The sequence below is a fragment of the Stegostoma tigrinum genome, chromosome 34 (genome assembly GCF_030684315.1).
Source record: "Stegostoma tigrinum isolate sSteTig4 chromosome 34, sSteTig4.hap1, whole genome shotgun sequence".
Classification (NCBI taxonomy): Eukaryota; Metazoa; Chordata; class Chondrichthyes; order Orectolobiformes; family Stegostomatidae; genus Stegostoma; species Stegostoma tigrinum.
The window spans coordinates 5469046-5494693 of record NC_081387.1 but is presented as its reverse complement, the minus strand read 5'-3'; the positions used below and the strand labels follow the sequence as shown (position 1 = coordinate 5494693).

The following is a 25648-nucleotide window of genomic DNA, read 5'->3' as shown; positions in this document are numbered from 1 at the left end:
ATATCTTACACACTAAGTTAAGTTAAATTAAGTGTAGCATTTGAAGTCATATGGGATATAGACAGTGTGGATTGAGTGAAATGCTTCCCAATTGTGTAAGGGTCTAGAATGAGAGGACGCAGATTTAAGGTGAATGGCAAAAGGACCAGAAATGCCAAATGTAAAAATTTCAACAAGAGTCGTCAAGCCCTAGAAATGCACTTCCTGAATAGGTGGTGGAGTTAGATTTAATCGTGACTTTCAGAAGGATTTTGTAGGGTTACAGAAGAAGGTTGAGGAGGGGAATACTTAATTGTTCTTCTAAAATATCAGGATGAATTTCAACTCAAATTTTGAAGAGGAGTCATATTGGACTTGAAATGTTAACTCTGTCTCTGTCTCCACAGATGCTGCCAGAACTTGTGGTTAAGTCGCAAATGGAGTAACGTGCACTGTTGTAGCCATCATCTTTAAAAAAGGGTATACACTGTTAGTCAGTGTGATTATGTGATATGACCTGGGAAGCTACGGACTTTAGTCAATCCACTAGATGATATGGGCGAGGAAGCCGATGATCTTGTTCGGTTGGACTGATAATACTGGCAATGAAGTTGGGAGCTTCACTCTGTGGACTAAATGATAGGAGTGCGGAAGTTTCATTAAGTGAAGGCTCTGATTTGTTATTTTTCTCTATGTGCAACCTGAGGTGTGAGATTGGTATCATTTTCACAAGTATTTAATACTAAATTATTTCAATGTTATAAGGATCTTATAGTAACAGCAGTGAAAGACGATGGAAGAACACTGTGGTGTACATAGAAAGAGTGGGTGTCAGTAATGAACAATCCTGTAAATATCCTTTGATTAATTAACTTTAAAATGAAAGATCAATTCCTAGAAATTTACGAGGCTGCATTTTTAATTTCAAGATTCTGTGTAAAACTGTCATGTCAGCAGACACTCCCCTAAATTGTAATTAAATTGAATTGACTTTTTAGTTTAGTCAGGGCATGATCATCGGCACAGGCTTAGAGGGTCAAAGGGCATGTCCCTGTGCCGTACTGCTCTTTTGTTCTTTGTTCTTGAAAACTAGATGGTCTACAGAGTGTCTTTATTCATGTTACTTCGAATACTGAAGGAATGTACCAAAAGCTACCAGAAAAAGTTATTGTACAATGCGAGGAATCCAAGGTCTATCTCTAGTTTCATATTTAATCACACTCAAACCAGAAGAGTAAATCATCTGTACAGTGTGGAAGCAGGCCATTTGGCCCATTGAGTCCACAGTGACCTTCTGAATGGCATTGCACCACCAACCACCCATCTCTCCCCACCCTGTGCTTGTAACCCTGCATTTCCTTTGCTAATCCACCTAGCCTGCACATCTCTGGAAATTGAGGGCAATTTAGCATGGCCAGCCCACCTAACCTGCTCATCTTTGGACTGTGAGAAGAAACCAGAGCACCTGGAGGAAAGCCATGCAGACTGGGAGAGAATATGCAAACTCCACACACATAACTTCCTGATGGTGGAATCAAATGGGGTCCCTGGAGCTCTGAGGCAGCAATGCTAATCACTGAGCCACTGTGCCACCCTCTTTTGCTGTTTCTTGGCCAGTGACACAGAATTCCAAATGCAACCAAAACATATCTTGCACAGGAAAGCATTTGACTTGTGGTTTTATATTGAGTTGTCCCACCTATCCATGTTAATACCCATTCATTTTAATAACTGCCTCACGACAGACTAATTATCATTCATTCACTCAGGAACATCAGCGCTCTGGGTCTAGGGTGAGAAGGGAAAGAAACGAGTTGCATAGTTCACTTTTGATGACTACACACTAGCACATTGCTGGAAAGAACAAATTTAGGTGACGCTAGCGTAAGACTTGACTTAGATTTTCCCACACACCCAGAGTTTCCTGGGAAAAACCAGGTGTTCAATGGAGAATGGAAAGAACCGGGGAGGCATGTAACATTTTGTTTTTATTTTACAGAAAGAACATATTGGATTAAATCTTATTGGGAATACAGGGAGAAAACAATGGCAAGGGTATATCCTACTCCTTCAGGATAAAGGCTTCTGCACATCTGCTTCAGGGGTGAGATTTTGGCAAAGCCTTAATCTGGTGTGTCTTGTAACATAAGGGCATCTACATGGGAAAGAAACCATTCCTGTGTGACATGTGCGGGTGGACCTTTGAGCAGTCACCAGAACTGGTGAGCCACCTCCGCATGCACACCGGGGAAAGGCCATTCAAGTGTGAGGTGTGTGATAAGGCTTTCAGTCATTCATCGAGTCTGGTGAAACATCGGCACGTTCACACAGGGAAAAGGCCATTCCAATGCAAGGCTTGTGAAAAGGCCTTTGCACAAGCATCCACACTGCTCCAACACTGGCATATCCACACAGGTGAGAAACCTCTCAAGTGTAAGTTTTGTGACAAAGCATTCCTGACGCAGTCACACCTCACGGAGCATTGGCGTACCCACACGGAAGGGAAAGCTTCCAAGTGCGAAGCCTGCAGCAAAGCTTTCCTAACTTCAGTGGGCCTCCTGGAACATAACTGCATTCGTAAATGTGGGAAACTGTCCCAGTGTGACGTTTGCAACAAAGATTTCTGCAGTTCTGCTTACCTTGTTGGGCACCAGCGTATCCACACAGAGGAGAGACCGTTCCAGTGTGAGGCTTGTAACAAAGATTTCTGCAGCTTATCATACCTCCGATCACACCAGCGCATCCATACTGATGGCAGGGCTTTCAGGTGTGAGATTTGTGACAAACATTTCTGTAGCTCAGCGTACCTTATGGTACACCAGTGCATCGACACAGGGAAGGGACTGTTCAGGTGTGAGGTTTGTGACAAAGATTTCTGCAGCTCATCCTATTTCCCGAGACATCAGTGCATTCCAGCAGGTGACAAGCCGTTCAAATGTGAATTTTGCAACAAAGGTTTCACCCAGTTTCCAGACCTTCTGAAACACCAGCTCACACATAAGGGTGATAGACGTTTTCAGTGTAATTTCTGTCACCTACTCGTCCTCTCTGGAAATACACAGACTCATTCACACTACATAGAAATTATTCAATCCATACTGTCAGTAAGTAGAAGAATACTTGATGTGTTGACGAGGAATGTACTGCATTAAAAAGGCAGAGAAGCATGTTCAATGATAACTTTCAAAAGAAATTGGATGTGTACTTGCATGTGCAAAATTTGGAGGATTGTGGGGAAGGAGCACAGAAAACGTCTCTTTTACAAAGCTGGTAAAGTTCCAATGCTGTGAGATTCTATCATCTTCAACTCCAGCATGACATCTACCAGAATTGTTTTGTCATCTGCTCTCTTGCAATACATTGGTATATCCACTCTCTGCAGGGGAATGTGAAGATTATTTCGGCAAAGAATTATAAACAGATTACACACCCAGAGTCACCTACTCTCTTCATCTTTAGACATGTAACTTCTGACCCTTAGTAGAAAATTCTAGATAACCTGAATCTCGAATATTTGCCACAGAGGTTGGGAATTCCTTCAACAAATTTGCAAAATTCATCAATTACTTTTCTTTCACGTTTCTTAAGCAAATTCCACAATATAACTTCCTTAAGAAGACATTTGTTATCTAATTTTCTGTTTGAAGTCTGCAGCAATTTTTGCTTTCAGCCTTAAGTCTTGATTTGACCACAGGAATAATATCTGTCTGACCACAGGGCATTTGAATGGCATAGTTATACCAAAACGCTCTCCACCCTATTGAATACTGTGAAGTATTTCCATATTACATTTATTAGTTTGCATTTGTATGAAAATTATCACACAGAATTTTACAGTTTTTTTTCAGCTTTGTTTTCTGTTCAGCTTTCTGTTCAGATGAATTTAATTTTATCTGTTAATATTTGAACACAAACAATTTCTACAATTGAGTTGCAGTTCAGATGCAGAAAGGATTCCTAATTTGCTTGTGATATTGAAACCATAAATGGGGCCGGCTCGCTCATTTGGCCAGAGGGTAATGCGAACAATAGGTTTAATTTCCATTCCATCCAAGATAGGACCTATCTTCTTCGCTTGCACCTGAGAATGGAAGGCAGTGACAAACCAGCAATGGAAAGTTGCCAAGATGACTGTTCAAAGTCAGCAGGCAGTGATCCATGACTGAATGCCATCCAATGTTACATTTGTTTAACTTCAAGAAGTCTTTTGCAAGTTTACCAATGGTGGGGTTGGTGGGGGGGGGATGTAAAGCAACTATCTCTCCATTGGACACTTCATCTCCTTCTGAGACGGGACTTGAACTCAGACCATCTAGCCCACCTAGGAACACTACCACTGTGCTACAAAGACTGTTGTTGTTTGTCTGCCGACTTGTACATAAATTTATAACTCGCAATAAATTTAATATATAGCTTTAGCCATTATTATCTTTATATCAGAGCTTTCCTTAGTTTTTACAATTTATACTTCCATGCTTGATATATTCATTTTCTGCAGATTTGGAACAACCTGAGTAATTTAAAAATGGCAGGTAGGATCTGTTTACAGCATTCTCATACCCACTTGCTGCGTGCCCAATTTTTGCTGACACCAAGTGGGTACCAAGTACAAACCTTGCATTTCCAACCTCACTAGCTACATGTTGGAGGGGGACAGCTCCTCTGTCCCAACCACGCTCAGTCAGTCATCGAGTTATATAGATATCCAGCACAGAAACAGACCCTTCCGGCCAATTCACCTGCACTAACCAGATACCCTAAAGTGACCTAATCCTATTTGCCAACATTTGGCTTATATCCCTCTAAACCCTGCCTATTCATATACCCATCCAGATGCCTTTTAAATGTTGTAATTATACATGACACCACCACCTCCTCTGGCAGCTCATTCCATATACGCACCACCCTTTTTTAAATCTTTCCCCTCTCCGCTTAAACCTATGCCCTCTGGTTTTGGACTCTCCTACCCTGGGAGAAACACCTTGACTATTCATTCTATACATGCCCAAACTGATAAAAAGAAACAGCCATAAAAATTTACCATTCAAGAATGATCTGTGTCATTCTTTGTGGACTGCTTTGTCCCACTCAACATAATTTGCTTGAATAAAATCTCCCATATTGTCTGACTGAAAATTTTAAAATCAGTTAAGGTTTCAGAAAGTTAATTCCAGATTCTTGCCAATGGGAATCACTTCCAGTACAAATATCCTTACCAACCCAAAAATTGTCTACGCTTCAAGTTAGATTCATGCTACTATTGACCCTTCCTGTCAACCTTTGTCTCAACTTTTTCTTACTGTAGTATTTTCTGTAGTATTTATCTCAAGTCAATGCTTCGATTCTTCTATTGCAGCAACTCGTATTCTTTTTGATAAAATTCCCAATATTACACCCATGACTATGTAAATTTTGTGAGCCAGCTCTAATTCTTTCCTCCTCTGTCCTTTGACAATCTTCTTGCACCTTTGTTTTCTTTCTTTCAACATAAATGGACAGGGTAGTGAAGCAGGCATTTAGTATGCCTGCCCTTATTGGTCAGTGCATTGAGCATAGGAGTTGGGAGGTTATGTTGCAGCTGTACAGGACATTGATTAGGACACTTCTGGAATTCTGGTCTCCCTGCTATAGGAAAGGTGTATTAAAAACGAAAGAGCTCAGAAAAGATTTACAAGGATGTTGCCAGAGTTTGAAGGTTTGAGCCATAGGGAAAGGTTAAACAGACTGTGGTTATTTTCCCTGAAGCATCGGAGGCTAAGGGGGTGACCTTTATAGAGGTTTATAAAATCATTAGGGACATGGATAGGGTAAATGGCCAAGGTCTTTTTCTGTAGGTTGGGGAATCCAAAACAAGAGGGCATAAGTTTAAGGTGAGCAGGGAAAGATCTAAAAGGGGCATAAAGGGCAACATTTTCACGCAGAGGTTGGCACATGTACAGAATGATCTGCCAGAGGAAGTGGAGGAGTCTGGTATAATTACAAATTTAACAGACATCTGGGTGGGTATGTTGAGAGGGATATGGGCAAAATGCTGGCAATTGGAACTCGATTAATTTAGGTAATCTGGTCAGCATGGATGAGTTGGACTGAAGGGTCTGTTTCTGTGCTGTAAATCTCCAGGACTACAAAACATTGATCATTCTGGCTATTCTAAACATTGTTTTGAGTCTTCTTCAGCTCCACCTCATCAGCTGCCAGAGCTTTGGATCTTTGTGAACCTACATACCTCGGATTATTTGTTTCTTCACATCCCTAGATCACTGTCCATGAGAGCATTAGTTGTGGAAACAGAAGTAGGCTATTTGGCCCTTCAAGTCCACTGAACCATTCAATGAGATTGTGGCTAATCCTCAACTCCACTTCAATGTCTTTCCTTCATACCCTTTGATCCCATTACAGATTAAAAATCTGTTTATTGCAACCTTGAATACTCTTAATGACCCAGATCAACAGCTCTCTGCAGTAAAGAATTCCACATTCCCCATCTGACAGAAGAGATTCCTCCTCACCGCTGTCTGAAATAAGCAACTCCATTTAGGGGAGATGGTGAGAGTCTGAGAGCAGAAGGCTAACAAGGGGAAACAACCTCTCCACATCAACCCTACCAAGCTTGCTCAGAATATCATATGTTTCGATAAGGTCATCTCTCGGTCTTCTAAACTCCAATGAATACTAGCCAAAGCAATCCAGGTTTGGCTTATAAAATAATCACTCCATACCTGGGGACAATTCAGTGAACCTTTTCTGACTGCCAATTCGTTCCTTCAAGAAGGGAACCAAATCTGTTCACAATTTTTGAGGTGTATTCTGACTAGTGCCATGTATAGTTTCAGCAAGACTTCTATTCTTATAATCCGTTCCCTTTGAAATAAAGGTCAATACTGCATTTCTCTATTACCTGCTGAACTTGAATACTAGCTTTTTCTGATTCATGCACAAAGCCATAATTTAGTTACTCCACTGGTTACAGATATCCACTTTATCTCAATTCTCTGTCCTCTACTAGTTAGTCAATCTTCTTTCCATTAGCCAAGCTTCTATTCACTGGCCAAGCTTCTACCTAAGTTAATATACAACCCCGAATACTTTGGGTTCTTATCAAGTAGCGTCATGTGCAGTACCTTATCGACTTATAAGGGTTTGAGTTATAGGGAGAGGTTGGGACTTTTTTCACTGGTGTTTAAGATTTTGAGAGATGACTTTACAGAAGCTTATAAAATCATGAGCAGTACAGATAAGGTGAATGGCAGATATCTTTTCTCTAGGGTGGGGGATTTCAAGAAAAGGGAGCATATTTTTAAGGTGAGCGGAGAGAAATTTAAAACAGACATGAGGAGCAAGTTGAGATAACAAGGCGTAGAGCTGGATGAACAGAGCAGTCCAAGCAGCAACAGAGGAGCAGGAAGGCTGATGTTTCGGGCCTAAACCCTTCTTCAGAAAATGTTTTTTTTTTAATGATTTTTTTTTACACAGAGAGTGGTTTGTGTATGGAATGAACTTCCAGAGGAAGTGGTGGATGTGGGTACAGTTACAATGTTTAAAAGACATTTGGATAAGTACATTAATAAGAAATGTTTAGTGTGATGTGAGCCAGTTGCAGGCAGGTGGGAGTAGTTTAGTAATCTGGTCAGCATGGATGAGTTGGACTGAAGGGTCTGTTTCTGTGCTGTAAATCTCCAGGACTACAAAACATTGATCATTCTGGCTATTCTAAACATTGTTTTGAGTCTTCTTCAGCTCCACCTCATCAGCTGCCAGAGCTTTGGATCTTTGTGAACCTACATACCTCGGATTATTTGTTTCTTCACATCCCTAGATCACTGTCCATGAGAGCATTAGTTGTGGAGTAGTTTAGTTTGGGATTATGGTCGGTGTGGACAGGTTGGACTGAAGGGTCTGGTTCCATGTTGGATGATTCTATGACTGCCTTGGAGTGTGGATGAGGATTTGACAGCTGAGGGCTCTGGGGCCTAAAACACTGAGACAAAGTCCCAAGGAACAGGAGCAGCCCTTAAAACCAGACAACCTTGCTATACTCAGTCACTTACTTATGGTGACCTGCAGCCCAACTCCATCCTGAATCATCATGAATAATGTGCATCCCTCAGTCTTACTGCCAAAGATTATTGGGATGTTTTCCAGCTCTATAGTTTTGTTTTTGAGAATAATCTTTTTTTAACGTACCTAGGAAGAAGAAACGAAGGAAACATTTTTCTTATCACTGATTTTAGGTGCTGAATAGTCTCACGTAGACATTGTTCTTCAGTTTCTGTGAGTGTTAGTGTCAAAAAAGTGTTTTTAATAAATAATTTTCTAATTTGTTGAATATAATCATGACATACCTACTTACAGGTAGAATTTTACGTAACTTACTGTGCAAAGAAAATAAATTTTAAAAATCATAACCTTCTTCTTTACAAAGCTATAATTTATTTCTATAAATATGAGTTTCCCAAAATTTTATCAGAGCCTTTGGGAATAGCAGAATGGCAGCAATGTGGAACTTTAAAATATACCAGTGATAGTAATCCAAGCAGATTATTGTTCACTAGTCACTTCCTTAGTAAGTCCTCATCTCATACCACAGGTCTCTGGTTTCCTACCAAAACCAAGTTAATAATTTGCCTTTAATTCAATTTTAGCTAAGAATATCAACATGGAAATTTACTGAATACCTTCTGAAAGTCCATATAACCCATAGCAATCTACATTTCCCTGTCAACTACTTTTAATCGTTTGAAGGAACAATTAATGAAACTCATTTCACATGACCTACCCTTTATAAATCCACACCTTACCTCTAGACCAGAATGCCTGGATTTAAGTATGACCTGACCTAGAAGTCAGTAATAACATTGCTGAACAGATATAATAGAAAACCTCTTTAAATCCACATTAGCAAAAGCCATTCAGTTTGCATTTCTCTTTTTTTATTCGCTCGTGAGAACTGACCATTGCTGGCGAGGCCAGCATTTATTGCCCAACCCTTGTAGCCCTTGAGAAGGCTGTGAGGAGCTGTCTTCTTGAACTGTTGCAGCTCATGTGCTATAGAGGGATCAACAATGCCATTAGAAGGGAACTCCAGGATTTTGACCTAGTGTCAGTGAAGGAATGATGATACATTCCCAACTCAGCATGGTGAGTCACTTGGAAGAGAACTTGCATGTGTCTCCATGTATCTGATACCTAAGGATCTTAAATTTCTGAAGTGCATCTTGTAGATAGTACACCTGCTGCAACTGAGCATCAGGGGTGTAGGGAATGTATGCTTGTGGATGTCGTGCCAATAAAGCCGGCTGCTTTGTCCTGAATAGTGTCAAGTTTCACCCAACCAGACAAATGGGGAGTATTCCATCACACTCCTGACTTGTACTTTGTAGATGGTTGTCAGGCATTAGGGAGTTAGGAGGTGAATTATTTGCCACTGACCTGCTCTCTTAGCCATTGTATTTATATGATAAGTCCAGTTGAATTTCTGGTCAATGGTAACTCCCACAATGTTGATAGTGGAGGTTCAGTATTCGTAACACGATTTAATGTCAGAGGCAGTGGTTAGATTGCCTCTTATTGTAAATAGTCATTGCCTGGCATTTGTGTAGCATGAATGTTATTTGCTACTTGTCATTCTAAGCTTAGGTATTGTCCAGATCTTGTTGCTTTTAAACATAACCTGCTTCAGAATCTGAAGAGTCAAGAATGGTGCTGAACATTGTACAATAATTGGTAAATATATGAACATACATAAGAACATAAGAACTAGGAGCAGGAGTAGGCAGTTCGGCTCTTCGAGCCTGCTCCACCATTCTATAAGATCATAGCTGACTCAGATCCACTTACCCGTGTTCTCACCGTATCCCTTAATTCTTTTATTGTTCAAAGAAAATCTACCTTAACTTTAAAAACGTTTACTGAAGTAGCGTCAACTACTTCACTGGGCAAGGAATTCCGTGGATTAACAATCCTCTGGGTGAAGAAGTTCCTTCTCAATTCAGTCCTGAATCTGCTCCCTCTAATCTTGAGGCTAGGCCCTCTTGTACTATCCCCACTTCTGACTTTTGGTGGAGAGAAGGTCATTGACAAATCATTGAAGATGGTTGGGACAAGGGCTCTACCCTGAGGAACTTTGGCGGAGATGTGGCACTGAGATGACTGACTTCCAACAACCACAACCATCTTCCAATGCGCCAGGTATGACTCCAATCAGCAGTGAGTTTGCCACTGACACCCATTGATTCAAGTTTTGCTAGGGTCCTTGATGCAGTCAAATGCAGCCCTGATGGTAATGGCTGTCAATCTCACCTCACTCTCACCTCTGGAATTCAATCATTTGTGTTTGATCCAAAGTTGTAATGAGGTCAGAAGCTGAGTGGCCCTGGCAGAATCCAAACTGAGCATCACTGAGCAGGTACTGCTTGGTAGCACTGTTGACGACATCTTCCATCATTTTACTTACAATCCAGAGTAGACTGAAAGGACAGTTAATTCTTTCTGTTAGATTTACAATTTTCCATATTGTTCGATAGATGCCATTGTTGTAAGTGTACTAGAACAGTTTGGCTAGGGAAGCAGCAAGTCTAGAGCATAAGTCTTCAGCACTATTGCTGGAATGTTATCAGGGTCCATAGCTTTTCCTGTATCCTGTGCTTTTAACTATTTCTTGATATCACATGGAGTGAATTGAGTTGGTTGAAGGCTGGCATCTGTGATGCTGGGAACAATTCTAATCTTGATTCTCCACGCCAAAGACATGCCCATAACAAATGTTAATTGGGACCCAACCATCAACTTGGCACTTCTAGCTGAGGACTATTGGAATGCTTCAGCTTTGTATCTAACACTAATGTGCTCGGCTCTTCCATCATTGAGGATAGAGATATTTGCAGAGCCTCCTTCTGCAGTGAGTTGTTTAATTGTCCACCAACATTCACAGCTTGATGAGCCAGAACTGAAAAGCATAAATCTGATTCGTTGGTTGTGGGTTCACTTTGCTCTGTTTATCACTTGCTGCTTAAGCTGTTAGCACACAAGTAGTCCTGGTTGATAGCTTTACCAGGTTGACACCTCATTTTCAGGTATGTCTGGTGCTGGTCCTGGCTTGTCCTACTGCACTCTCCGTTGAACCAGGGTTGTTGCACTGACTTGATGATAATGGTTGAGTGAGAGATATGCCAGGCATGAGGTTGCAGATTGTGCTGGAGTGCAATTCTCCTGCTGTTGATGGGGTCAGAAATCACATGACACCAGGTTACAGCCCAACAGATTTACTTGAGATTTTCAACGATGAATCATTGAAGATGGTTGGGCCTAGGACACTACCCTGAGGAACTCCAGCCCAACACCGGCACTCCACATCATGGCTGTTGATGGCCCACTGCGCCTCATGGATGTCCAGTCTTGAATCACTAAATCTGTTTGAAGTCTGTCCCGTTTACAGTTAACAAAGTGACAGTGCCACACAGGGCAGTCTCAAATGAAGGTGGGAGTTATTAAGCTCTGAGACACTCTATACTTGATGAGACATGTCAAAAACATAAAATGTTAGATGGGCCTAAGCCCACTGGGAACAGGCCCCTTCTAGTCTCATCTCAGAAATGGGCCCTTCGCACAATTATGTCCAACCTTTCTAAATGTAGCATTCCTTTTCCTTCATGGAATATCAAACAGTGAGATTTCAAGCAATTTTTTTCATTAAGACTCTTGGACTGACCCTCATCATCATTGTCTACCACCCTATCACTTTATCCTGTTGAACTTAACTCATTTTATATTTTGGAAATCATGTTTAATGGCACTTCATGGAGTTGGAAGAACTGGGCACTCAAATACAAAGATGAATTGTCAGACGAATATTAACTGAAGTAATCACAGCATTAAAGTACATTTGAAAATTAAACCTTAGGTTTCCTAATAGGCATGTCACCAACAGGAGTACAACAATAAATTCCTCAGAATTTCTAATCCTGTCTCAGAAGTCTAATGCTGAATCTTTGTTGCCTTTAGACTTGACAATTCAAATATTCTCATGGCTGGCCTCTCACTTTCCACCTTAACCTTGAGCTCATCCAAGACAGATACCTGTATCTTAGCTCACATAGTAAGTGCCATTCTTTTATCAAGAACATAAACAAAGCTGCTGTAAAATCTCAGCAGGTCTGGCAGCATCTGTGGAGGAGAAAACAGAGTTAACGTTTTGGGTCCAGTCACCCTTCCTCAGAACTCCTCAGTTCTGAGGAAGGGTCACCGGACCCAAAATGTTAACTCTGTTTTCCCCTCCACAGATACTGCTGGAACTGCTGAGCTTTTCCAGCAGCTTTGTTTATGTTCCTGATTTACAGCATCCACAGTTCTTTTTGGTTTTTATTCCCCTATTAATCCTGGGTTTGTTAACTTATATTGGCTCTCTGTCAGGCAAAGCCTCTGCTTTAAAACTGTCACTCTTATTTCTAAATCATTCCATGGTCTTATCTCATCCGCATCTCTGGAGCTTCTTCTGCCTGTCCTAAAATCTCTCTATTCCTCTGATTCTGGTCTTTTATCACTCGCACCACTGTGCCTTCAACTATCTCGGTCCGAAGTTCTGGAATTCTCTCCTTAAATGCCTCCAGATGGGTATGTTTCTCTTGTCCTTGAAACCAAACACTTTCATTCTTCCATAAAATCATAGATTCTATTTCTTTTGGATCTTTGTCCTAAAGTCTTCTTCTGGAGCCTGATTTCAGATTTCCTTCAATATTTCTACCCTATCTTCTTCCGGAACTTCCCCGGAACTTGAAAACCTTGATCAGACTGCCTTGTAATCTTCGAAATTTCATGGAAATACAACAGTAGTTTGTTTCAGTCTCCCCTCTTAAATTAAAATTTGGAGTCCAGGAGGCATTCTAATAAATCTAGATGCCAATGTATCCCTCCTAAGGAATAGTACTCAGAATTAGAGAAAAAGAGCATTGTTTCAAGAACTAGAAGACAAACTCTAAAAATTAGAACTTGAGCTTTCAGAGTGAAATTGGGAAGCACTTCTAAATGCACTTCTAAATTCTAAAGGCTATGGTGATATGAATCCTCTTCCACATGGCATAATTAATGCTAGATCAATTGCAAATTTTAAAACTGAGACAGAAAGATATGTTAACCAAAGATAAAGAACTATGAATCAAAGACAGATATTTGGAGTTAGGTTACTTAACTGACATCATCTAATTGAGTGGCAGAATAGGCTACAGGGTCTAAGTAGGCTGTGCGTAGAAGCCTGACGCCCACTTGGCAGCACATTGAGTCAGTCATACAGCACAGAAACAGACCCGTCGTTCCAACTCATTCATGTCAACCGGATATCCTAAATTAATCCAGTACCAACACATAACTGGCAGGGGAGTACATGATGAAGTTTTTCAGTTTCCTGGGCTATTGGGACCGGTTCTGCATTCGGTGATGAAGTAATGGCCAGATAATCTGTTTAACTGCTAAACAAAAATCAAAAGAACTGCGGATGCTGTAAATCAGGAGCAAAAACAAAGTTGCTGGAAAAATGCTCAGAGATAATAGGAACTGCAGATGCTGGAGAATCTGAGACAACAAGGTGTAGAGCTGGATGAACACAGCAGGCCAAGCAGCATCTTAGTAGCAGGAAAGCTGACGTTTCAGGGCTAGACCCTTCATCAGAAATGGGGGAGGGGAAGGGGGTTCTTAAATAAATACGGAGAGAGGGGGAGGAGGATCGAACATGGCTAGAGGAGAAGATAGGTGGAGAGGAGACAGACAAGTCAAAGAGGCGGAGATGGAGCCTGTAAAGGTGAGTGTGGGTGGGGAGGTGGCGAGGAGATAGATCAGTCCAGGGAGGATGGACAGGTCAAGGGGGCAGGATGAGGTCAGTAAGTAGGAAATGGGGGTGCAGCTTGAGGTGAGAGGAGGGGACAGGTGAGAGGAGGAACAGGTTAGGGAGGCAGGGATGAACTGGGTTCATTTTGAGATGCGGTAGGGGGAGGGGAGATTTTGAAGCTTGTGAAATCCACATTGACACCACTGGGCTGCAGGGTTCCCAAGCTGAATATGAGTTACTGTTCCTGCAATCTTCGGGTGGCATCATCGTGGCACTGCAGGAGACCCAGGATGGACATGTCATCTGAGGAATGGGAGGGGGAGCTGAAATGGTTCACGACTGGGAGGTGCAGTTGTTTATTGCAAACAGAGTGTAAGTGTTCTGCAAAGCGGTCTCCAAGCCTCCAATTGGTTTCCCCGATGTACAGGAGGTCACAACGGGTACAGCGGATGCAGTATACCACATTGGCAGATGTGCAGGTGAACATCTACTTGATGTGGAAAGTCATCTTGGGGCCTGGGATGGGGGTGAGGGAGGTGGTGTGGGGACAGGTGTGGCACTTCCTGCGGTTGCAGGGAAAAGTGCCGGGTGTGTTGGGGCCGTAGGGGAATGTGGAGCAGATAAGGTAGTCACGGAGACAGTGGTCCCTCCGGAAGGCAGACAAGGGTGGGGACGGAAAAATGTCTTTGGTGGTGGGGTCGGACTGCAGATGGTGGAAGTGTTGGAGGATGATGCGTTGTATCTGGAGGTTGGTGGGGTGGTACGTGATGACAAGGGGATTCTTTTTTGGTTGTTATTGCGGGGACAGGATGTGAGGGATGAGTTGCGGGAAGTGCGGGAGACATGGTTGAGGGCGTTTTCGACCACTGCATGGGGGAAGTTGTGGTCCTTGAAAAACGAGGGCATCTGAGATGTGTGGGAGTAGAATGCCTCATCCTGGGAGCAGATGCAGCACAGGCGAAGGAATTGGAATAGGGGATGGCATTTTTGCAGGAAGATGGGTGGGAGGAGGTGTGTTCCAGGTAGCTGTGGGAGTCGGTGGGCTTGAAATGGATATCGGTTGCGAGGTGGTTGCCCAAAATGGAGACAGAGAGGTCCAGGAAGGTGACAGAGGTGTCAGAGATAGTCCAGGTGGATTTAAAGTTGGGGTGGAAGGTGTTGGTGAAGTGGATGAACTGTTCGAGCTCCCCATTGGAGCACAAGACGGCACCGATACAGTCAACGACGTAACGGAGGAAGAGGTGAGGTTTAGGGCCATTGTAGGTGCGGAAGAGGGACTGTTCCACATAACCTACTGAGGCAGGCATAGCTTGGGCCCATGCGGGTACCATGGCCACCCCGTTTGTCTGTAGGAAGTGGGTGGAATTGAAAGAGATGCTGTTGAGGGTGAGGACGAGTTCGGCTAAGCAGATGAGAGTGTCAGTGGAGGGGAACTGGTCAGGCCTGTGGGACAGGAAGAAGTGGAGGGCCTTTAGGCCATCTGCATGGGGAATGCAGGTGTATAGGGACTGGACGTCCATAGTAAAAATGAGGTGTTGGGGACCAGGTAATTGGAAGTTCTGGAGGAGGTGGAGAGCATGGGTGGTGTCACGGACGTAGGTAGGGAGTTCTTGGACCAAGAAGGAGAAAATGGAGTCAAGATAGGTGGAGATAAGTTCGGTGGGGCAGGAGCAGGTGGAGACAATGGGTCGACCAGGGCAGGCAGGTTTGTGGATTTTGGGAAGGCGATGGAAGTGGGCAGTGCGTGGTTGGGGAATAATGAGGTTGGAGGCTGTGGGTGGGAGGTCACTTGAGGTGATGAAGTTGTGGATGGTTTGGGAGACGATGGTTTGGTGCTCGGGGATGGGGTATTGCTGGAAAAGCTCAGCAGGTCTGGTGGAGCCGTCTCACCCATGGAGGAGAAAAGAGAGTCATATCCACCCGAGCGGACAAACTGCACCACGTATCTCATTTACAGGGTGGCATTCTCTTGTGCATCACTCCGTTAAAACAGTCTTCGGATTAAGATGGGAACCCACGATCTCGCACATAGAAACAAGGCTCCAACAGAGCCGCAGCTGACAGGAACGCAGCAGACAAGACGCAGCTTTTTCAAAAAAAGAAATTCTGTCTGACCGGTTTCACCTCGATTACACGTTCTGTTATTTTACTGTCGTAATATATATTGCACAGTTATCAAAAATCTCACTCCCTGGCCATTCTGATTGGCTAATAATTGCGATTGGCGGATAAACTGTACAGCTCAACAGTCGATTGGGCGCTAGTGACGCCAATCACTAGGAATGTACCCAGTGTTCCTGTTATTTCTTTCGTCCATTCTGCGTCCTGTCCACTAGATGCAAATATTTGCATAAAAAGTCCGAGTGTAGACTAAGGGAAAGAATGGAGGTTTGTGCGAATTTTACACTATCAAATGTTCACGAACGTTCAGATTGGTCTGATTCTGCAGTGGAGCTATCAGGAAAGGCAAAAAGGAGATTTGCCGAAAGAGGGCCTGTTTAATCGGTGCTTTGTGCTGAACTGTTTTACTGCTGCTCAGTGAAGCGTCCCCTTCCTGATGGGCTCTTACTGAAAATGAGACTGAAATGAAAATGAGGAAAAAGTGATTATCTGGGAGTTGCAGGGTCTGAGAATTCTTGTTGGTGTTGAGAAACCATCTACAGTGAGAGACAGAGGAAGTCCTTCTGCAAGTGGAAGTCTCAACTTGTCCAGCTCCTTTTAAAATGTAAGTCCGTTTTAAAAACCGGGGCCAGTCTGGGCCCACTCTCAGCTGAAATCGATACCGTTTGGATTTTTTTTAACTTAGTAAACACTGACAATCATCGGGTGTAGTGAAACAAAACAGAACTGGAAGCTTCCAGTTTAGTTACCAGTTTTGGAAAGAACCGATACTTTGACTTTTCATTCGGATTTGAAGAATTTGACTTTTTAATTAAACTTGTTCAAGTAGAGATCCTACTGAGATATTCCATTCCATTCCCACTTTATATTTGGTTCTACGGATTACAGTTTCCTTCACGTTATGTTCCTTGTCCCACTACTCCCAGCCCACAAGTGGCGAATGTTTCATTATTGATTTTTTTATGGTTAAAAACTCGCTGTCAGTTAAGTTTTTTTTTGTGACTGTTCTGTTGACATTTTTTTTATGACAGTGACAGTGGCCTGTGAAGAGAGTTTGGGGACCTTTTTTCGGAGTTTGTGAAGCCAAAAATCTTCCCCGATAACGAGAAAAAGAAAAGGACAACTCCGAGTAATACAGCACTGAAATAAACCTTTCGGTCTAACTTGTCCCTGCTGACCAGGTTTCCTTAACAGAACTATTCCCATTTGCTTGCATTTGGCCTGTATCCCTGTAAACCTTTCCAATCCATGTACCTGTCTAAATGTCTTTTAAGTGTAATTATACCAGCTTCTACCACTTCCTCCTGCAGTTCGTTCAATATAGGCCCCAATGTAGTGCGGAAAAAGTTGCCCCTCAGATCCCTTTAAAGTCTTTCCCCTCTTACCTTAAACTGTTTCCTGGGAAAAAAGGCCTTGCCTATTTACCTTATGTATGCCTCTCACGATTTTATAAACCTCTATCAGGTCACCCTCAGCCTCCTACAGTCTAGGGAAAAAGCCCCAGCCTATCCAGCTTCTCCTTATAACTCAAGCCCTTCGGTGTCGGTAACATCCTTGTAAATCTTTTTGTGTAAACTTTCCAATTTAGTAACATCTCTTCATTAGCAGGGCAACCAGAATTGTATGCAGTACTCCAAATGTGGCCCTACTAATATCTGGTACAGCAGTGACATAACATTGCAACTCCTATAGTCAACGCTCTGACCGATTAAGGCAAGCTTGACAAATGCTTTCTTCACCATTCTGTCTACCTGCAACACCATGTTCAAAGAACCATGCACTTGTGCCATTAGGTCTGTCTGTTCCACAGGTACTGGGTTCTGAGGAAGGGTCACCGGACCCAAAACGTTAACTCTGTTTTCTCTTCTACAGATGCTGCCAGACCTGCTGAGCTTTTCCAGCAACTTTGTCTTTGTTCCTGATTTACAGCATCCGCAGTTCTTTTGTTTTTTTTCCACAGGTACTATGATTGGGTTGAGGGTGCCATTAATAAGCTCTGTGCAGAAATTGCTCTAGCCAGTACAAAGTACACTTTGAAGATTATCACCGGTACTGAAATGTTTGAGCATAGAATAGAATAGAATCCCTACAGTGCGAAGGCAGGCTAGTCTGCCCATTGAGTCCACATAGACCTTCTGAAGAGCACACAACCCCCAACCTGCCCCTCCATTTCCCACCCTAGACACAATGGGCAATTTAGCATAGGCAGTTCACCTAGCCTGCACATCTTTGGACTGTGGGAGGAAACCGGAGCATTGGAGGAAACCCAAGCAGACATGGGGAGAATGTGTGAACTCCACAAAGACAGTCACCTGGTCAAAAAGGACTCAATGAGAAAGATGAACCACTTGTGGTTAACAAAGATGATCAAGAAGAATTTCCAGTCAAAAACTAAGGTGTACCAAATGACGTACTTTGGTTCTGTGCTCACAATGGAGGACACAAATGACATACCATAAATGTTGGGGAACACAAGGTATAGTGACTGAAGGAAAACAGTACTTGTAGAGAATCAGTGTTGTGGAAATTAAAGGCCAAGAAGTCCCCAGGGCCTGATAATCTACATCCCAGATTAAAGAAGGGAGCCTAAAAATACTGGATGCATCACTGGTCATCTTCCAAGATTCTACAGATGCTACAGTTGTTCCTGCAGTTTGGAGGACCACTAATTAATCTATTTTATAAGGCAAGCAGTGAGAAAATCAGGAATTATAAAGTAGACAGACTGACACTGGTAGTAGGGAGTACATCATAAAAGTTTTAATGCAAGAGGGAAGAAGAATATTAACTCCAAAGATGTGGAATCTATGAATAGGACAAGAAACACCAAGGGGAAGAAACAGTAGTGGGGGTTGTATGTAGACCCCTAAACTGTAGGGGTGATGTTAGGAATGGCATGAAAAAGTATATTAGTGATTGTATGCAATGGAGGAATGTCTGTGTTTATGGGTGACTTTAACCTGCACTTGGAAATCATATCTGGATGAGACTGAGTCAGCATAGATTTTATGAAATGGAAACCATGTTCACAAATCTGCTGGAGTTCTTCGTAGATGTATTTGGCTGATCTGATGAGGGTGCCAGTAGATGTGGTTTATTTAGACTTTCAGAAACCTTTCAAAAAAGTCCCACATCAGAGGTTAGTATTATTGAAATGGATCATAGGGATCACTGCTAGAACCCCAGCTTTTCATGATGCATATTAATGATATAGAAGAATGATGTATAAAATGTAGTATCTTCAAATTTGCAGATGACACAAAACTGAGTGAGAAGATAACCAGTGAAGAGGATGCAGAAATGCTTCAGTGTGACTTAGACAGGCTGAGTGAGTGGGCAAATGCTTGGCAGATGCAGTAGGATGCAGATAAATGTGAAGTTATCCACTTTGGGAACAAAAACAGCAAAGTGAGAATTATAACTTGAGAAGGGAGAATGCGTAACGAGATTTTGGTGTCCTTGTACACCAGTCACTGAAGGTAAGCATAAAGATGCAGCAGAAGGTCAAGAAAGGTAATGGTATGTGCGTCTTTGTGGTGACTAGTTTTGAGTACAGGGATGTCTTGCTGCAATTGTACAGGGCCTTGGTTAGACCACACCTGGAATATTTTGTGCAATTTTAGTCTCCTTTATCTGAGGAAGGATGCTGTTGTTTTGGGGGGAGTATGGCAAAGGTTTAACAGGCTGATTCGTGGGATGGCAGGAGAGGTTCCATTGGTTACAATTTTATTTGCTGAAGTTTAAAAGAATGAGACATGATCTGATAGAAGCGTATAAACAGGACTAGATGGGATTGGTGAAGAAAAGATGTTCGTTCCCAATCGTAGAAGTGTCCCGAACCAGGGGCCAAAGTCTAAGGATACGGGGTAAACCATTCAAGACTCAAATGAAGAGAAATTTCATAACTCATTGGTGAGTTTGTGGAATTGACTACTGCAGAAATCAGTCAAGGCCAGAACGTTGTATGATTTCAAAATGGAGTTGCATCTAGCTCTTGGGGGCTGACAGGATCAAAACTGTGTGGGAAAGCAGAAATTGGCTGTAGAGTTGGATGAGCAGCTATTACAATAACATGTGGCAGAACAAGCTCAAAGAGCTGAATGGCCTACTCCTGCTCCTATTTTCTATGTTTCCATGCAACAAGCAGAATTGATGAAGGGCAATCAGTGGATGTAGTGCATTTTCATTTCCAGAAGGCATTTGATAAGGTGCCACATTAAGCAGTTACTGCATAAGATAGCAGTTCACCATATCAGGGGTAATATATTAGCATGGACTGAAGATTGTGTCCTGTGTATAATCCAGAGCCAGGATTGAATGCTCTTTTTCAGATTGGAAAGACATATTAGTGACATTCCCAGAAGCACCAATCCTCAGACCTCCATTATTTACTGCCCATATTAGAATATTTTGCATCAGTATTTACTGTGGAGAAGGACATGGAAGCTCGGGAAGTTGGGGAAATAAATAATGACATTTGGAAAGAGTTTATATTTATATTAGAGAAGAGGAGGTGCTGAAGGTCTTAAAATGTATAAAGGTAGATTAATCCCCAGGCGGCATGGTGGCTTAATGGTTAGCACTGCTGCCTCACAGCGTCAGGGGGCTGGGTACAATTCCAGCCTCGGGCAACCATCTGTGTGGAATTTTCACATTCTCTCTGTGTCTGTGTGGGTTTCTGCTGGGTGCTCCAGTTTCCTCCACAGTCCAAAGATGTAAAGGTTAGGTATATTAACCATGCGAAATTGCCCAGGGATGTGCAGGCTAGGTGAGTTAAACATGGGAAATGCAGAGATCAAGTGGGTCTGGTTGCTCTTCGGAGGATCAGTATAGACTTGATGGGAGGAATGGCCTCCTGCCATGCTGTAGGGATTCTATTACCTGAACAAGCGTTTCGCAGAACTTTGTGGGAAGCTTGGGAAGAGATTGCTGGGCCCCTGGCTGAGATATGTCCTTGATCAATAGCCATGATGAGGTGTCAGAAGACTGGAGATTGGCTAATGTGGTGCCATTATTTAAGAAAGGTTGTATAGAAAAGCTAGAAACTACAGACCGATGAATCTTACATCAGTAGTGGGTAAAATGTTGGAGGGGATTCTGAGGGAGGGAATTTATATGCATTTAGAAAGGCAAGGATTGATTAGGAATAATCAGCATGATTTTGTGCATGGGGAAATTGTGGGCACAGAAATGTGCAGAGGGACCTGGGTGTGCTTGTACATATAACACAAATTTAACATGCGGATGCAGCAATAATTGAGAAGAAAAATGGAATTTTGGCCTTTATTGCTCAGGGATTGGAGTTTAGAAAAAGGGAATTCTATGTACAACTGTACAGGACGTTGGTGAGGCCGCATCTGGAGAATTTTGTACACATTTGTTCCTGGTATTTGAGAAAGGATGTACAGGCATTGGAGGCAGTTCGAAACAGATTCACTCGGCTCATTTCAGGGATTAAGGGGTTGACCTATTAAGATCACCTAAACAGGTCTGGCCTTTATTCATTATTTTTTGGAAAAATGAGGGGTAGAAATCTGAAAATATACAAGATTCTGAGAGTGCTTGGCAGATTAGATGTTGAGAAGATGGGAGAATCTTAGATTAGAGGACACAATTACAAGAATAAGGGGACACACATTTAAAACTGAAATACAATTGAAATTCCTTCTCCCAGATGGTAACAAACGTCTAGAATTCCTTATCTAGGAGAGTAGTGAAGGCTACATCACTGAAAGAACTAAAAGAGGTGGCCAGAGTTTAAAATATTGTGGAGTTGAGGGCAGTGATGAGCTGACATGAAAGAGGAGTTGAGGCAGATCAGCCATGATCTTATTGAATGGTGGGGCAGATGTGAGGAACTGAATGGTCAACAGAATCTGCTGCCATTTCTTATGTTCAAAAAGTGAGTGACATTCATGGCCATTTTTAGATTAAAAGGTTTTTGCCTGGAGTTGGAGGTAATGTCTACCCACCGTTAGCACAGCTATCACAATTTTCTGTTAATGAACAGCTGTACCTTCTCTCACTAAGTCAAACTGACCACTTTACTCCCACTTATTCACAGTCATCAAACTGCCCAAGTTTGTTGTCAGGCAGAATGCACAGCAGGCCACATGATTCTCTTTATTCAGTGTAGGAGCAAATTACTGCAGAATTCATACTGAAAACGAAAAATCCTGGAAACCACAGCGGGTCAGGCAGCATTCATGGAGAGACAGCAAGCCAATGTTTTGAGTCTAGATGACTCTTCATCAAATGTGGAGGGAGCAGCATTTACGCAATGGCAGTGGGAGGGAAGTGGAGTGCTGAGGCAGATAAGGTGTTGATTTGTTCAGTTCACATTAAGTGATTGGAATGTGAGAATGGCAAAACAATGATGTGTCTAACTGCCAGATTGGAAAGAACAGACAGTCCCACTGGGCAAGGAGTGTGGCAGAAAGGGTGACTGACATTGTAAGAAGTAAAGCAAAAAGAAAGGTAAGGAATAGCAGTGTGTTCACAATTTGAAGATGTTGAACTCAATATTAAGTAGTGAAGTAGATTAGATTAGATTCTCTACAGTGTAGAAACAGGCCCTTCGGCCCAACAAGTCCACACCGCCCCTTGAAGCATTCCACCCAGGTCCATCCCCCGATAACCCACACGCCCCTGAACACGACGGGCAATTTTAGCATGCACATCTTTGGACTGTGGGAGGAAACCGGAGCACCTGGAGAAAACCCACGCAGACACGGGGAGAATGTGCAAACTCCACACAGACAGTTACCCGAGGTGGGAATCGAACCCGGGTCCCAGGTGCTGTGAGGCTGCAGTGCTAACCACTGAGCCACCGTGCCACCCCTAAGTAGTCAAGTGCCCAGCCTGAAGATGAGATGTTGTTCCTCCAGTTTGCCCTGTGAGTCACTGGAGCATTGCAGCATGCCAAGAACAGACATGTGGGCAGGCAAGCAGGACGCTGTGTTAAAATGACCAGCTACAGGCAGGTTAGGGTCATGCTTACGTATGGTGTGGACGTGTTCTGCAAAACCATGATTCCTCCATTTTAGCTGGAAGATAGAGTAACAAAACTATCAGAAGAGCTCACATTCAACAAAAGGCTGCTGAGGTAACTGACCAAGTCAGGTTGGGCAATACAGACTTTAGGGTTCCTGACCTGGGGAATGATGTGGGCGATCTGAGTGCAGATAGTAGCTTTGGTGGAGAGGGGAGATAATAGAATGTAAATCATGATTTCTTTTTACCGTCTTACAGAAGGATCAGACCAGATTAAATAATGTTCGGTACAGAAAAAATTACAGGAAGGACAAAAACTGCAGTGCATCCAGAACATCAAAGAGTGGCTCTCCAGCAAAATCATCTTCTGAAAATCCAGTCAAGAGAACTGAACTTCAGTGCATTATAGGAAGCAAAACTAATTATCACTATTGAACACTCTCCAAAACCAATGTTTCGAAAACCAGGGTGAGCTTTGAGTTTACTTATTCCAGAGGACAAAGGGATTTGTATGAGCATAGTTGCACAAGCCCTGACTTTCACACACGACTGATAAAATTCTTGAAGCATTGGTACATCCATTAAGGTAAGAATCTACTAAAATCTGAACTGAGGAAGTAGCTTCAACCGTTCTTTTGACTAGACACTCAAAACTAAGTTCAGTGAACAGCAAGAGGTGGGAGAAGAGATTTTCACACTGTCAGACCTCCTAACATGGGTATATGGGAACCGGCAAGAATTCAGTTGTAAGGATTTAAAGTCACAGTGTTGTTGTCAACATATGTACAGGTACATGGGAGAGAAACCATACAAGTGTGACATCTGTGGCTGGCCCTTTGCACAGGCGTCTGGCCTTGTGGAACACCTACGCATTCACACAGGTGAGAAACCATTCAAATGTGAAGTGTGTGGCAATTCCTTTGCACAAGCATCTACACTCCTGCAACACTGGCGGATACATACAGGTGAGAAACCATTCAAGTGCAAAGTTTGTGGGAAAGCCTTCTTAAAGCAGTCACACCTTGTGGAACATCACCGCACTCACTCAGGAGAGAAACCGTTCAAGTGCAACATTTGTGCCAAAGCTTTTGTGACATCCTCGCGTCTGCTAGAACACCAGCGCACCCACACAGGTGAGAAGCCCTTCAGGTGTGAGAATTGTGACAAAGCTTTCACACTTTCCTCACTACTTTTGAAACATCAGCGCACTCATGCCACTGAGAAACCATTCAAGTGCAAAATTTGTCGCAAAGCTTTTACGAAGCCATTGATCTTCCGGGTACACAAATGCATTGGGAAAGACACAAAGCCCTTCTGGTGCACAGTTTGCAAAAAAACTTTCTGTAACTCATCGTACCTTCGTGTTCATCAACGCATGCATACAGGAGAAAGACCGTTTCATTGTAAATATTGTAACAAGTGTTTCACGCAGTCATCAAGTCTCCAACAACACCAGCGTATCCACACACAGGAGAGACCATTCAGGTGTGAGATTTGCAACAAAGATTTCTGTAACTCCTCATACCTGCGTGTACACCAACAAGGCCATACAGATGAGAGACCATTCAGATGTGAGAATTGTAATAAAGATTTCTGCAGCTCAGCATACCTTGTGGTACACCAGTGTATCCACACTGGTGACAAACCATTCAGGTGTGAGACTTGCGACAAAGCTTTCCTGAGCTCGTCATACTTCCTGAAACACCAGTGTGTCCCAACGTCTGATAAACCGTTCAAATGTGAGTTTTGCAATAAAGGTTTCACACAATTATCAGACCTGACAAAACACCAGCATACCCACACAGGGGACAGACGATTCCAGTGCAGTAGCTGCCAAAACTGCTTCACCTATTCCTCCTCTCTAGAAATACATAAATGTACCAGTTTGGGATAAAATCTGTTCCACTACCAAGTTCCTCCGTTACAAAGTACTGTGTATCAAAACAGGGTGAAAAACATTGTTTTACATTCTATACAGGCAGATCATACCATATAAAGTATACCATGGCAATAGGACAGTGTGCAGAATACAATGTTGCAAGCTGAAAAGAAGGTGCAAAGAGAGATCAGTATTAAAATTTGAGAGGTCTGTTCAAAGATCTGAAAGCAGCTTCAAAGAATTGTCCAAGTTTTTTGTCCATACTCCTCACCCTCACCCAGAACCACTGCAACTGTACTGTGAGAACAGCAGAATTTCCAGTGTGGATGTCATCACTCAAACATCAGGAACATCTAGCATTGCTTCTCATCTGTGTATCCACAGCAGTAAGAAGCCGTGGAGGTGCACCGCTTTCAGGGCAGCCATTTACCAAAGTGACCAGTTCATTCCACAAAGGCAAAACTTCAAACAGTAATGTCAGTATAGTGACAGACTGTATTGGTACGTTTCTGAGCATAATTCAAGAAGAAATAAATCTATTCCAATGCATCTATTTTACAAGAACATGTCATGTCATATGCTTGCATGAGATACATTTCTTGCAGGTATTCAGATTTCCAGTTATGTTTCTTTGTTATGCTCTTATTTGACAGACCATTTTTTTCAAAAAGAAAATAATGTGCAAAAGAACACAAGTGTCAGGGTTGTACTTAAATGCCAAAGGCAATCTGTAATATACAAGGTTTAAAAAGTGGAACAACTTACTATGTATTTGTATAGCTTGTGTTGCAACATTCAGAATTAAAATGAGATACATGAGTTAACAAATTGTCATCAATAACCTGACAGGCTGCACTTTA

General features: G+C 42.6%; 2 protein-coding genes across 2 annotated transcripts; both read left to right on the top strand.

Moving 5' to 3' along the window:
• Positions 1-2138: 2138 nt before the first annotated feature.
• On the top strand, positions 2139-17997 carry LOC125467706 (zinc finger protein 70-like). Its single transcript, XM_048563867.1, has 2 exons — positions 2139-2830; positions 17877-17997. Exons 1-2 carry the CDS (start codon positions 2139-2141, stop codon positions 17995-17997), a joined length of 813 nt encoding a protein of 270 aa, XP_048419824.1.
• On the top strand, positions 16056-25610 carry LOC125446666 (zinc finger protein ZFP2-like). The gene is made up of 2 exons (XM_048520409.2): positions 16056-16520; positions 23168-25610. Exon 2 carries the CDS (start codon positions 23691-23693, stop codon positions 24801-24803), a length of 1113 nt encoding a protein of 370 aa, XP_048376366.1. The 5' UTR covers positions 16056-16520; positions 23168-23690; the 3' UTR covers positions 24804-25610.
• Positions 25611-25648: the final 38 nt, after the last annotated feature.